This window comes from Plectropomus leopardus, chromosome 18, assembly GCF_008729295.1.
Source record: "Plectropomus leopardus isolate mb chromosome 18, YSFRI_Pleo_2.0, whole genome shotgun sequence".
Classification (NCBI taxonomy): domain Eukaryota; kingdom Metazoa; phylum Chordata; class Actinopteri; order Perciformes; family Serranidae; genus Plectropomus; species Plectropomus leopardus.
This window is the reverse complement of record NC_056480.1, coordinates 5,812,872-5,828,290: the sequence shown is the minus strand read 5'-3', so window position 1 is coordinate 5,828,290 and position 15,419 is coordinate 5,812,872. Positions and strand designations below refer to the sequence as shown.

At 37.4% G+C, this 15,419-nt stretch overlaps 1 protein-coding gene across 1 annotated transcript; it reads left to right on the top strand.

Annotated features, from left to right (window-relative positions):
* The first annotated feature begins 2,589 nt into the window (after positions 1-2,589).
* On the top strand, positions 2,590-14,354 carry zc3h12ab (zinc finger CCCH-type containing 12Ab). Its single transcript, XM_042506573.1, has 6 exons — positions 2,590-2,687; positions 3,754-4,254; positions 9,250-9,389; positions 12,088-12,322; positions 12,411-12,511; positions 13,312-14,354. The coding sequence occupies exons 2-6, from the start codon at positions 3,788-3,790 to the stop codon at positions 14,199-14,201; spliced, it is 1,833 nt and encodes a 610-aa protein (XP_042362507.1). The 5' UTR covers positions 2,590-2,687; positions 3,754-3,787; the 3' UTR covers positions 14,202-14,354.
* The last annotated feature ends 1,065 nt before the right edge of the window (positions 14,355-15,419 follow it).

Here is a 15,419-nt window from a genome sequence, read left to right as displayed (position 1 = left end):
CCTTAAAGTAACACCTGAGTCAGACTCCACAAATAAAGATGAACACCCACATAACCCTGAGTCAGCAGAGCACCAACCACAACTGATAAATCCACCAGCCACTCTCCCTGCAGCGGTACCTGAGTCACATCCAGCTGTTCTCCCCAGCATCCCTCTTATAACAGAGCACAAGCTAGCACCACAGTGGAGAACACGTAACTGTCATCGAGGGTAAATGAAGGACGGAATGTAAAGCATCAAACTACGTATTTATACCTGCCCTCATTTATCCAGGATGAGAAATTAAAATTGAATATTTTCAGCAGTCTATGATTCATACTTCTTCAACAGTCCTCAAGTAAAACTACTTCATATCTCAGTTGTCATTCACATGATTGATCATTTTAGCATTCTTGTAAAGTGACGTAAAGGTAGACAAAGTCATAACCAAGGTGGTGTCTTTATGTTTTTATAGCCGCAGTGAAAACATTCCTCAGCGGCATCACTGTTTTTTTTGTGCGGTTCAAAGAGCTTGTGTGATGCATTTTTCTTTTGGATTTAATTATAGGTGGATTTTATTTAAAGCAATAAATTAACAAAATTACCAAATTAAAAATGACAGTTGAATACAGTTTGTGTGCAGCTTTTGGCAAAAGGAGTTGGGCTATGAGTTCAAATATTTGAGATCTGAGAGTAATTTCAGTTTGCTCATAACTGATCTCAGATACTTCAGGTTAATTCAAGTAGCCTAATTTTAAGGCAATTTTGAATTGAATTTGAATTCTGAGACAAAATTTAAAAGGCAGACTGACTTGCTGACTTAATTTAATTTTGAACTTCAATCACACTTTTTAGTATACAGTAATAAAAAAACAACTTTATTTTTCAGAATTGTGATGTAAATATCAGTTTAAATGTGTGAAACATTGGTCTTCACTGACATTTTTTTTAGCATACTGACACTCAAACTATTTCTCCAACATTTTTCTCAATTACTTTTCTCATGTTTCCATACTGTATAATTATATGTAGAATATAATGATTTACTACTCACCTAAAGTAAACGCATGCCACGTATCATATGTCTGTAAAAGTCCTGACAGGAAGAATGCAGAACACCTTGAACATGAAACCTGTAATTAAAAAAGTGTTCTTGTCCCACCGCAGTTAAGACTGTAAATCAGCAGACAAAGTGATATGCACATGACTTCAGTAATTATCAGTGATGGGGGAAGTACTCACAGATTTACATAAAAGTTAGAAGTTAAAGTTGTGAATTCACAATATTACTTAAGTTAATAAGTATTGGCAGCAGATAAATACATGCCAAAAGCAGTGTTGGAAAAAGTATCTTGTCCTTCTAATTCTTTTATGACATGGTAAAAATACTCTGCTGCAAACAAAAGTCCTTATTAACATAAAAATGAAAAACTTTGAGCATCAAAAGTAAAAGTAGTCATTAGCGGATTGCCTCCTTTAAAAGAGTTATTACAGAACATTTCTATATTGTTTTGTTTTTCATACTAATAAATACATCTCAGAGTTTTTTTTAAATTACGTACTTTTTATACTACTGGGTAGACTAGTACTATAATACATCATTGCATCATATAAATAGGTGTATATATGTATATGTTAATATAATATGTTATGTTAATATGTTATATGCTACTTCCATCACTAACAGTTTTAATTCAGTAATATAATATACATTAATTTGAACAAAGCTATTCTGCATAATCAGTACTTTATATTAATATTTTTATGGTATACTTGTATTTCTTTTTTTTTTTTTTGGTGCTTTATACATTATATCGTGGAAGCAAATACTGTAGTTTTTAATCCCTAGTATTTATTTGATAACATTAGTACATTGCAGATTCCAATTAATAATTTCTAACATTTTGTTATTCAGGTTGTTATTGACTGGCTAAATCAACTAACAAAGTCTTATATGATGTGATGAATTGCAACACCTGGTTGTATAAAAAGTAGTTGAAATGAGCTCCACCTTTACCAGCTGTAACATCAGTAATGTATACATATGGTGCATGACTAATTGTAGTCCAGTGGTTTTAACACACACACACACACACACACACACACATTATTATGAAATAATAATAATAATAGTAATAATAATAGAAAACTGTATTTATATAGAACTTTTCAGGCTTTAGCATTGAGTGTTTACCATAAAAACTTTTACAGAATAATATAAAATAAAACAAAAAATAGAAATAAATACATGAAATAGGACATTTTGCATTATGAATACTTTTACTTTTGGTATTTTAAATGTAAATTTTGATTTCATAATACTTTTACTAAAGTTATTTTACTTTAAGCTGTTTGTTTTTACACTGTGGTTTGAGCAGTTGAAGATACTGTATCCAGTGTTGTTGCTGTATTTTTTTTTTTTAAATATTTAAACTTTTTCTAGCGTGTGTGAATAATGTCAGTAAGCAGTGTGAAGACAGAGGGAGTCAGATGAGATATTATAACTGGTCTCGCGGCACATGTGACTCGCCCAAACCTCCACGTTGGTCGCCTTATTGCTGATGTCAAGAAGAGGAAAAACCCGACTTCCTTGTTTACCGGCGGCTCTCCGATCAGAAAAGCAGCTTCAAGCGCCTCTTCGCCTCATTTCAGCTGCAGTGGCTCTAAAGCAGAAAGACGCATTTTACAGCTCGTCTGAGGTTTCTGAGGTAAGTTTTTGTCTCTTCTGTTGAATTTAAAGTTTCGGTCGGAAACAGGAGTAGCGACTTTTTAGAGAGTTGTTGGGCAGTTGGAGAGTTGCCGTGTATTTACAACAGCTTCTGCACATAATGAGAAGTTTCACTGTTATTTCATTTATTTAGAAAGTGAGAGGATGACATTAGAATCTGTTTATTTCCGCTCTCATTTCTCCTTTAATGCTTTCGCGCTAACCTTTCGTCATATGATGAAGTAAAGATATTATGGTCAGGATCTATGGTCTGCGGTTAGTTTAATAACCTGTGAACATTTTAAGATATTTATCACACAAATATTTACAGGTTTCTGCATCTCAGTTGTGAGGATTTGATGTTTTTAAATATATTTTAAATAGTTTTAAAGTGATTCCTTTTCTGGATTTTGGATTGCTGATTTTATTTTTTAATTACATTTTAAAATTGCATTCTGCTATTTCATAGATAGATAGAAACTGTGAAGTAGCATAATTAGTCAGTTAGTAGTAATTACTGAAATAATTGATCTATGATTAAAAAGCTGCTGATTAATTTTCTGTCAATAATTTTTCCATCCTAGATGATTTTTTTTAAAAAAATCGGCACATCGTATCCAGCACCATAAAAAACTGCTCAGTCTTTTATGATTAATAACTTAAAAAGTACTCAGATTTAGGAGTATCAGTACCATAGTGTAGCAATACTCCATTGGTATTTAAAAGCTCTGCATTCAGAATCTTGCTGGTATTAAAGAGTATGCAGAATGGCCAGTTTTAAAATAAAGTAGCATGTCTTTTATTGGCTTATAACTATTTACGCATTTGTGTTTTCATCACTTTAACGTTGCATATTTTATAATTAATTTATTTTGTATCAGTTATCTGAACATGCAAAGTAACTTGCGACAACAGTTATCAAATAAATATAGTGGAGTAAAAAGTACAGGATTTTGTTCCAAATTGTAATGGAGTAGATGCTTGAGGTAGCATGACATGGAAATACTCAAGTACATTTTTGAGGTATTTGTACTTCAGAGGACTTTATAATGTGTTTTTCCAAACAGGCTGATGATGAGGGCGATGAAGCTGAAGACATGAATGCTGAAGTTTCTGGAGTTAAACACTGCACCTCTGACAGACTCTGACGCCTCTACATGGATCTTCCGTTCACTCCTCACAGCAGCACCAAACTCCTCCTGTCCCCCCAGTGAGAAAATGTACCCCGGTGAACCCGACCCCCAGCACCCAGAGGCCCAGCTGGACTTCTTCCACAAGCTCGGGTACTCCACAGCTCAAGTTCAGGCCGTTCAGCAGAAGTTTGGCCCCAACATGGACACAGATAAACTTCTGGGGGAGCTGGTGAGGATCCGGGCCAATCAGGAGGGCCGTCAGGGGTCCGAACAGACACTAGTGACCACGATATCGGTGCTGATGCCCAGAGGGGACCCTCAGGGCCCCACCATGCAGCTGCCTTTAACTGCACCAGTTCAGAGCATAGAGGAGAGCTGTGAGGACGAAGACGCTCTGAGACCGGTCGTTATAGATGGGAGCAACGTGGCCATGAGGTGAGAAATTACAGCTGAAACATTTGATTAAAAAATAATCAGCAGCTGTTTTTTTTAATTGATTAAAAAAAATCATAACTAAAATTAAAGGTGGGCAGGAAGTTTTATGGAAATTTGATTTGATTTTTTTTTTTTTTTCATTGTAGAGCTGTGCACAGCTCATACACTCTCCCTAACCCAGGCATGTCCAAAGTCTGGCCTGGTGACCAAATTTGGCCCACAGACCAATTTTAAGCTGCCCTCGTCTTGACTTTTAAAATATTATATGGCCGGCTACACAATATTGATTAATCAAGCAAAACCACTTTGCATTTTTTTACCTTCACCTCACAATGGCAGAACTATAATACAGCTTGTAGACATGCATCAGGTAGGGACTATGCAGGCAGAATTGATTTATTTTCATACACAGATTTTAAACAAGCAAAGGGAACGGTTACCTGGCTTTGACTTTTTCAACACCTGCTTAGTGCTTGAGGACAGAGGACAAGAGTCATAACGATGGATGAGTAAAGCTTTCGGTCATTCTGTTTAGTTAAGAAAAGCTTTTAAGTTTTTACTTGTGTTTATTCATTGTTTGTAACTTATAGTTATTTTGATAATTTCTCCCATAAAAGTCTCTTTAGGCACTAATAGAAATGTCACCAGTGAAACATGCAAACGTTCAGTTTCACCTCAAGTCACCGATGATTCAGGTGATGAGGTGAAGTGTAGCTAAAAGCAGATGTGCATAAAAGGTAACGAGGGGAGCTTCCAAACGCTAACTCACATCGATGTGATGAGTTTTTATTTTGATATAAATACAACATGCAGACACACTGTAGCGAGAGGTTTATGAAATTAAGATTGTATAAACTAAGATAAAATAAGAATCACTTTATTTCTGAGTGGGTTTTCCCACACAGGGAATTCGGCGCATGCAATAAAAATATAAAGAGGAAATAAAAATAAAGCAAAGTACTGCAAAGTTCAAGAAACGTAAATATAGAATGGAAAAATTACAATAAAAATAAGAAAAAATACTATAAAAATATGCACTGTATAATAGTTTTAAATAAGGGAGCTGTTTTGTTCAGGAAGTGCATAAATATTGATCACCTTGGCCTTGCATATCTAACAGTGTTAGTTGCACATTTAATCACTATAAACAGGTTCTGCATATGTATGTATACAGAATCTGTGAGCAACAACAAGATTTTGGTATAAAAAGTGGTTCCTGTATGTACTCCAGTTAGTGTTGACCAATCACGTCCCATCGTTTGGGAGCACGACATGTAAGGATGGAGATATGCTTGCTGTTAACTACGTGCACGCATAATGGCTGCCACTTCTCTCGTGCTTCGGTTTGGCACGTCGGCTGTGCACGTACTCAAAAATCAACTTAACATGGATGCAAGATGCAGTATGTATGTAAACTGCAGGGGCAGTGTGGAGGCAGAGCCGATGTTAAAGAGTTAACACAGCACGGGAGACACGTACTCCCCATTGTCCCGACGGGCTTGATTTAGAGGCCGTACGTACCACCAACGTTGTCGCCTTTTCTTCCTTGATCTCAGCATTAACATGATAGTTACCCCCCCCGAGTGTCACCATGTCTGTCTTTTCTGGTGGTTGTATATGTCCTGAGTTCTCTAGAGTGCCTTCTAGCAGTATCCTCCAGTAACACGTCGTGTACTATACAACTATCTGTACAAAAACGCTCATGAGGCTGCTGCATGTGTACACTAATGCAAGGTTTAATAGCAAGTATACATCCGGCCTTAAAGTTCAGAGTGCAGCAGAAATGCTAAACAGATCTATGGTCTAGGTACCTGTTCGTAAGGGTTACTTTTGGTTCCAAAGGTACTATAATGAAAGCTTTTAATGGAAGCACAGCTATAAATCTTACTCTTGTGCAATTATATTGGCTTCAAAATCCAAACTAAACTTGAGCCAGTGTTGGCGCAGGATGAAAGGTCAGGGGATCACCTCAGTCTCTGGAGAACATGAACGTTAATGGCAGTCCATCCAACAGTTGTCAAGACAAATGTCGGCCTCACCTTGCTGCCAGCAGAGCTAATAACACTAAATGTAATAACACTTTCACAGATCACAGGCAACTAATTTTTTGTGACAAACTGGTCCCAGCTCACCAGGAGCTGCAGTATGTCACGCTGCTGTCTCTCTCTGTATTTGCATCACCTGAGGGATTGTTCGATATAAATGACAATTATTTACAGAGGACAATAAACAAACACAGTCAACGGCTTCACACAACATTTATCTTTTATGTGGTTGGCAGGAAAGGGCAGTTTGTGTGTGTGTGTGTGTTTGTGTGTTTTTGTGTGCCACAGCCTCTCCCACTCTCTAAAAAACACCCAGAGCTTCGGTGTGCTGTCATAAGAGACAATCAGAAACTGTTGTTATCTGCTCTGTGTTTTAGCACTGGACTTATATATATTTTCCAGTAATTTAGGGAACAAAAAAACATGTTCTCTTATTGATCCTCTTTTGCAAAAACAGGCACTCAGTTTGAGGAATAGAGAAAAAGGGTAGGAGAATGCACACACACATACACACACCTCTGTCCTTTTTGTATTTCCCAGCCGGGCACGCCCGTTCAGACACGTTGTCGACAGTCTTCTCCAATATGCAAATCAGGCTGCGTATAAGTGCCCTCTTGTTTCCTTAAAGACCGACGCTGCTTATAGAGTTTAAGCGAAAACGAGCATAACAGCATTTCACACCACAACTGTCGTACTGTATAAGCTTTCCTTGTCCTGTCATTTATCTCATCTCGAAGTTTGACAAGTCTAAAAACTCCCCTGAGGGCTCCAAACACTGACAACGGTTTGTCACAGTTAGAGTTAAGTAAATATGCTGGGACGCTGCGTCATGTCTTAAGATTTGTAACTGTTCCTCAGGGTAAATGCTTTGTTTTCACTGTTTGCTGCTGCTTCAGATTTGTAGATCTGCTGCCAAAATAGCACAATTGCCAGACTCATCTGGGCGTTGGCTTCTAATCAAAGTTCACGTCAAAAGACAGGCTACATCTGAGGTGTCAGAGATGAATAATGTTGTTTCATTTCGGGATGTGCACCCCAGTCCTTTGATTCCAGCTCGTGGCTCCTTTGCTGCATGTCATCCCCATTCTCTCGCCCCCTTTCCTGTCATTCTTCTGTACTGTTTTAAAGGCAAAAACACCCAAAAAATAATCTTTAAAAAATAATAGATAATTAATAAATAAGTGAATAAATAAATGAATAAAAATTAAAAAATGTATTTTTTCAGACATTTGTCTAGTTTTTGCACACAATTTTGACTCTCTAAGCTTAAAAAAAACAATCATTGGTCAAACCGCTGACATTGACCTGTTACACATTTTGGGAAATCCACTCATTCACTTTCCCAGAGCAACTCTGCTGGTTTCCTGGTGAGCTCAGCATGACAAGAGCTCCGGGAAGTTACCAAGTCTTCCAAGAAACTGTTTGACATGTAACTCCCTGCTGAACCACAACCACAACTGCTTTTACACTTAAGTTTAAGTACAACTAAAACAAACAATGTGTTAATCAGTGAGGTTTAGAGGTGCTGGTAGGCTGATTATGTTTCCACCGAAGTGAGTGAGGCCAGCTGTGAGCTTTCGTGAGACATGGCAGCAGGTAAAGAGGGAAGCATAATAACACAGGACACCTCAAATTGCAAACAAAGTCAGTTATGACTCTTTCTATTATACATTTAGAGCCACAATGGTTCTATAGTTGTAAAACTTTCTTTGAGCTGGGATAATTGATTTTAAAAATCCATGACGTCATCACAATAGAGATGAATAATAAAGATCTATGAGCTGGGCGGGAACTCGTGGGTGGGGCCAGCGCCAGGTGCACAACATCCTTGGAATGATAGGCAGCATCTTTGGTCGAGTATCTAGTTATAATTATACATCTGTGGTTTTACCGAGAAATCGCTGCGTTTCTTGGCCCAGTATTTGCACAAGAAGGGCTTTTTTTTTTACTGACACATCACTGCGTTCTCAGCTGGGATTGTGACCACAGAACTGAGTATTTAAAGCCAAGACATGGTGGTTTGCAAACCATAACCAAGTTATTTTTGTACCTTAATGGAACCACATTAGCCACAGAAATGTTGAATTACAAAATGTCAAGGTATCTGGATTGATGGCGTATAACTGGCAAATGTTGTGTAATCATTATTTGCAGAAAAGTACAATGCCAAAATGTATTCCGTTAATTGGGTGATAAGATAAAACTTTATTTATTCTAATAGAAATTGAAATGCAGCAGTTGAAGAACAAAGTAGGAAAGAGAGGAAAAATAAAATATCGATAAGGTAAGGTCAAGGCAAAAATACAAACTTGTTAATGGCAAGGATCATAAAAAAAAAAGCCATGACCAACTTGTCAAGAAATGTCCTTCATATTGCAAGAAATAATGTGACAAGAAAATTACCTAAAAATAGTTTAGAAAAGAGTGGAGGATAATTAGAAAATTATTCAAAATATGGGGAAAATGTACTGAAGCTGTATGTTTACTTACAATGATATTATATTTGAAATTATGTTACAGAAAAAAATACATATATATTTATTTTTTGGAACTTTTTTAGGTCATTTTCTGGTTTGTTTTTGTTTCTCTCTCACATTGCATATTTTCAGTTATTTTTCTTGTAATTTGTTTTTTCAATTCTTTTGCTAATTTTTTGGCCATGTCTTGTTAAGTTTCTTGTTGCCTTCTCCCTATGTTTTTGAAAGAAATCAAACCAATTTACGCAGGTTTCAAACAGCATCAACTTGTTTGAGACCAGTGTGTTTGTTTCATTGTGATCCAAAAATTTACATAACCAATGTTTCAATCGGGCGTATTTAAAACAGCTGTGAACATCAAAGAGCACCTGTCTTTGTTCTGAACTGCTACAGACGTTCCTGTTTAAAGGTTAACGTATGAATATTTTCCACTTTCTCATTCCTTTTTCTCTGGTTTATATTTGTCCTTACAGCCACGGGAACAAGGAAGTTTTTTCCTGTCTGGGAATCCAGCTGGCTGTGAACTTTTTCGCCGACAGAGGCCACACTGAAATCACTGTGTTTGTTCCCTCCTGGAGGAAGGAGCAGCCCCGGCCAGATGTCCCCATCACAGGTAAGTCAACGGAAATTCACATTTGTTTTAATTTATTTTACTTCCCTCTTTGCCTGCCACCGTGGCTTACAAAACACTGCCCTCATTGTTAACTGAATACCAAGGCATGGTGAAGTTGTTGTGAGGTCTTATTGTGCTCTTTTTTGTGTTAAGAAAAGCAGGTTGTGCCTCTTGTTTTTGTTGTTTTTCAAGCAAAAATGACCAAAATGTACAGGCTCTAGCTTGTAGCATGTGAGAATTTGCCAATATGAAGTGTTTTGTATCACTGTAAAGAAAATATATCTGTGTTTTCAACTGCTGGTCATTGCAATATTTCACTTTTCCTCAGAAATTTTAAAGACCATTTTTCCTTTTTTTTAAAAAAAATGTTTTATACAGATAAAACAAGTGTGAGCACAGTAACCTCAACTTACTGAACTGATTATATAAAAGACTAAAAGATTATTGCAGGATCTAATTGGCAGGATAATGAAAAATGAAAATTATTGTCATCGAGCAGCCTTTTTAAAAAGAAAAAAAACAAACAACAAAAAACAACAACTTTGAAACCTGGAGTAACATCATTGTTTGCCTTCAAACACCTTTATGAGTATTAAAAACCATTGACATCTGAGCAAATTGGTTTGATATCTTTTGAAAACTTGAGAAAAAAAGGCTACAAGAAGCTTGGCAAGAACTGCTCGCCAAATTGCAAAGAATAAGTAGATTTTTAAAAAACTAGTTTTAAAGACATTTGAGAAAAATGTCTGAAAAACTATAGTTATAATAATTATATATTTGAAGTTGTTTAACAGAATTATTATTATTTTTAAGCACTATTTTATGGTCCATTTTTTTTTCTTTTACTTGATTTTTCTTGGTTTTATTATCTAATTTTCAGGTAATTTTCTTGTACTTTTTCCAATTTTGTTTTTGCTAATTTTTGGGTCATTTCTTCTTTTGTCGCCCATTGTCTTCTTCCCATGTTTTTGAAAGACATCAAGCCAATTTGCTCAGGTCTCAAAGGGTCAAAAGCAAGAGACGAAATTAAAAACTGCTCAGTTAAAATAGCAGGACATGATATTTCCTCTAATGCAAGGGTTGCAGATTTTTATTTCTCAAAATGGGAAATACCCTGTGTAGGTTTTTTTTCCAAATGATAAGTAAATAAAGCTTATCTGTAATCAGTATGTAGTTAAAACTCAGGCAATATAAATGTTGGGGTTTTCCGATGGTTTGTGCTACCAAGAGATAATCGTTTGAACTTAAGTGACTAACAGCTTTTGGTCAACCTACAGGAAGCGGGCACTAACATCGTACCTCCTGTTTGCTTTATAGGCAGATTGCTCAGGCTGATAGACCGTTTAGTTGCAGGATGTTCTTTTAAGGCCCTTTGTCAATATTTAATCAGGTCAAATCTGTCTGCTGGGAAAGACCCAAATTAAAATGCAACAGTTTCTTCCCGAAAAATTATAATTGTGGTTGTGTAGAATGTTTTATGATTTACTGAAAGTGGCTACAAACAATAACAGTGGTGACAGTGGTGGGACCAAGTCATTGTTTTGCAACTCACAGGTAGACCTCAAGTGTTTTTACTTAAATCCCAGGTCAAGTTTCTAGTTATAACTTTTCTGTTAAGTTTCAGATCCTAAACAAGTTCAAATGTGCTTTTCAACCAATGTAATGCCATTTTAACTACAGAGTAGTAATATGTTAAATATACAAAATTCATGAATGCTTGAAAATGCATGAAAAAAGTGTACTTATTTAAGTTTGTCCGAAGGGCCCACACGCTTTTCATACTGCAATTTTTTTTCATTGTTGTTGACCACCTTTAGTTTTTGTACACAAATTGAATTATCTTTGGTATAATTTTGATTAATTAATGATGTAACATTAGTTCTTAATGGTTCTCTCCTGCAACTTTTTGGGCCTCTGTCGGTTTGAGTAAAACCAAGTGGATCTTGTGTCGCCACACTTTTTAAAGAACACGCTTTTATGTTCAGGCGTGGGGGAAGGTATGAAGAATTTTCAAGTCAAAAGGTTCAAGGCCAAGTGAAGTCATGAGACGATGGCTTTAGGTCTGATTCAATTTTAATTTAAGGTCTAATTTTTTTGGCTTTGTCGAGTCATTGAATATCTAACTCAAGTCTAATTGGATTCAAAGTAGTGTGAATCGAGTCCACCCCTCTGCAGTGTAACAGTCTTAAAGGAGTTGCTCTTAGTAATGAACCTACAGAGAATGATAACCTGAATCTGCAGCTCCTCTTGGCGAGTTTCAGCTCATTGTTTAGCTGTCAGGTTTGAGGTTTTGGCTTACTTTCACCACTCTGATACCACTGTTTTGAGTGAAAAAGCTCAAATCCTGCTCGACATGACCTGTTCAGCACCAAACAGCAGACAGATACAGTAAGTGAAGAGCTGATGAACACAATGGAGCATTTAGCAGATGAAGAGACATATTTATTTCCTTCAGGAGTTGGTGGAGACCAAAAACTGAGCAAAAAGAGAGTGAATATTGGACTTCAGTTAATTAGGTGGACACAAACATGACTCCAAATGAATGATAATGTTGCTCTGTAACTGCTGGATGTGGAAATATGCAACAAGTTCGTCATATTACCGTAAGAAATTACTCTTCCTCTGCCACTAAGTGGACAAAAAAATCAATAATCGGAGTTATTTAACAACTGTGTGATATGACACATTTGGTTTACAGATCAGCACATCCTGCAAGACCTGGAGAAGAGGAATATTCTAGTGTTCACGCCGTCGAGGCGTGTCGCGGGCAAACGGGTGGTCTGTAATGATGATTTCTACATCGTCCAGCTGGGCTACGAGTCTGACGGCATCGTCGTGTCTAACGACATGTACCGAGACCTTCAGGGAAAGAAGCCCGAGTGGAAGCGCTTCATCGAGGAGAGGCTGCTGATGTACTCCTTCGTTAATAACAAGTCAGTTCTGCCTTCTTAAAGACGGGGGGCTTCGCCACACTATGTGTGAAAATGTTTTACCAATCTTGAAATATTTACCCAAACGCAGGTTTATGCCTCCTGATGATCCTCTGGGCCGCTATGGACCGACCCTGGAGAACTTCCTGCGGAGGGTTCCAAAGACTACGAAAAAACAGCTATGTCCTTACGGTAAGAGGACTTCTAAAACACGGTTACAGAGGGCGTATTGATCTATCGATCTATCTAAAATTAAAAAAAAACTGAAAATATATTATTAATAATTCCAAGAACATACAACAAAATAAGTTTTATATATTCACATAAATATAATTATATTCACCTTTAAATATTCAGTAAAAATTACATTAAAATTCTGTATAAAATATAAATCAGTGGTTCCCACCTGGTGGGTTGCGGGTCCACTTTGAATGGACCGCAAGTGACTGAACATTTGAACTTTTATTTTGAAGTGGTGTCTCTGCTTATACTTGCAATATGTTTTGTTTTATTTTGCTTAAAGTCAAAGTGTTGTTTAGATTTTGTGGGAAAAAAATTGAGTATGTGGTAATTTATCTTATGTGTGGACCTTAAATTAATGACTAATCAGAAATCTGGACCTCATGGCTAGACCATTTGTGAACTACTGTTTAAAGGTAATGACAACAAAATAACTTCAATTTTCAGGTGATTATACACAGAAGAAAACATAATTATAATTGTTATATACCATTTTTGGCAATAGATGCCCCTAAATCCTACACACTGGACCTTTTATTAGAGGAATACTTGGTTTTGTCTCTGCGGTGAGTTCCTAACTATTGTCCTGTTCTGTCAGATGAAGACTAAAAATTCACTTTAAGTTGTGAAAACAATGTGTTCACATGTGTTTATATAGGTTTTTATAGAATTTCAGCATAAGAGGCATTCAGAAAACGAAGGAGAGTGGTGGTCCATCACTGATCCAAACTGAACTTCTTCTTCTCCTTCAGGAAAGAAATGTACCTATGGGATTAAATGTAAATTCCACCATCCTGAGCGAACCAAACAGTCGAACCGCTCGATTGCTGATGAGATTCGGGAAGGCGCGAAACCACCGTCCACGGCAGTGAAACAGCCCTCAGCTCGCTCCAGTCCTGTGCCGGGACACAGCCTCTCGCTGGTGGAGGACATGGCAAAGAAACTGACTCTGGGACACGAGAGCGGCTCCTTAAAGAAAGATCATAAAAACGAACATGTGAAGATGGGTCAGCGCTGCAGCAAGAAGGCCACGTCTAGAAAAGAGAAGAGCGGCCACCACTCGTCCGTTGAACACGGCTCAGAACACCAGCTGGACTCTGGTTTGGGCTCCATAGACAGTCAGCCAATGGACGCCCCCTGGAGTGTGTGTGATCACAAATACAGTGCAACATATGGGAGCTCTCAGCACAGCCACAGTGTGAGACAGCAGTACTGCCCTCCCTGCAGCTGCTGCTCACGTGGCGTTTCCTCTCGGGGAACCACGCCGGCTTTCCAGCACCGCAACCAGCATTACGGCATTCCCTACCCGCCTCAGTACGCCAGCTACTGTGCGTACCCAGTCAGCATGCCTCCGTACAGTCAGCCGACGGATTTCCAGCACAACGTAGCTGACGACCGCCAGAGGCAGCAGTATTGGTCCGATCCGTTTGGGGCTCATCCTCCCCAGCGGTCGAACTGGGAGCCTCCTCAGGGGGCGCGTCCCAGTGGAGAGGAGAGAGAGGTTGTCCGGAAGAAGCTCCTCGGCATCTTCAGCGCTGACTTGGTGGACACGGCCATGGACATGTTTCCTCAGCAGATGGATCCACAGATGCTGGTCGCTGAGATCCTCAAGATGCAGAGTCAGAACCGGGCCCTGAGATGAGATGAAGTCCAGCGCCGGCGTGAACCCTTGTCTTTCAGTGGGAAGACTGAAAAGATAAACATGAGTTTGTGTATTTATGTATTGTGGTATCCACCTTGTTGTATTTGAATGTCTGTTTTTTTTTTAAAACTACAGCACTGTGCAAAAGTCTGAGGCCACCTTAAACTTTATTTTAGCAAGGTTATAATGATCATACATATTTATTTCTCAGTAGTCTCTTTATTAAAATACAACAAGAACATACAGGAAATATGTACACAGTATTAAGATATTTATATATATATATATATTATATATATAGAGAGAGAGATAGATCGATAGATAGATAGATAGAGCTAAAACTACTATACTACAACTTTGCTAAAACAATAAATGTATGGTAACCTCATACTTATGCACAGTACTGTATGTTGCACTGTAAGTTGCCTCAGTGAACTGGATAAAAAGAGGCAGTATGTGTTGATACAAATTGTATCTTTATTTAAAAATGTTAAGGGGAAAAAGTGGATTTTAATGCCACTAAAAAGGTTTTAAAGGATAGCACCCTGTTAAGGTACGCTCATAATCCACTCTGCTGGATACACCTAATGCAAACAGATATGATTTGTTCAGCCATAAAAATCTGCGTCTAGCTATTATAATGAATTTTTGTGTCATATTGGCACCATGTATGTTTATGCTTTCACTGCCAACTGCTCAGAGGGTTGGGCGATAATTCCCTTTAATTAGCCCTTCGAGTAAAATGTCAAGGTGAACTAACAGTCTTGAGTTACAATGATGCACAATTATTTAGGGCAGGATTTACCATAAATAAAAAAAAATAAGTGAAAACTTGTTCATTGAATGTGCTTTTGCATTTGTTTTTGTGATACCTTTGTCCAAATGTAACTTTATAAATGAAATTGTATTTTTACACTCGCACCTCCATCTGCTCATGCGTGCGTGCAGTGCTGTTTGATTTTTGTGTTTTAATGTTCTTTATTTTGGGGAGGCCACATGGGGTTTCTGATATTTTGATATTTTATTTTTATTCCGTAATTTTTTAAATCTGGAAATCACTTTGTGCTTCAGCTTGAAAAGTCCCATATAAATAATAATAATAATAATAATTCCTCTTTTTTTTTTTTTTTTTTTTTTTTTTTTTTTTTTAAATGCAAAGACTTGAGACTTACAACAAAACAATGACTTGGTCTCACCCTGTTAAATGTGGTCTATATC

Coding starts and splice junctions, on each gene's coding strand:
- zc3h12ab (XM_042506573.1), top strand. CDS start 3,788: ATGCTGAAGTTTCTGGAGTTAAACACTGCACCTCTGACAGACTCTGAC. Junction 12,323..12,410: donor TACTCCTTCGTTAATAACAA/GTCAGTTCTGCC, acceptor ACCCAAACGCAG/GTTTATGCCTCCTGATGATC. Junction 12,512..13,311: donor AAAACAGCTATGTCCTTACG/GTAAGAGGACTT, acceptor CTTCTCCTTCAG/GAAAGAAATGTACCTATGGG.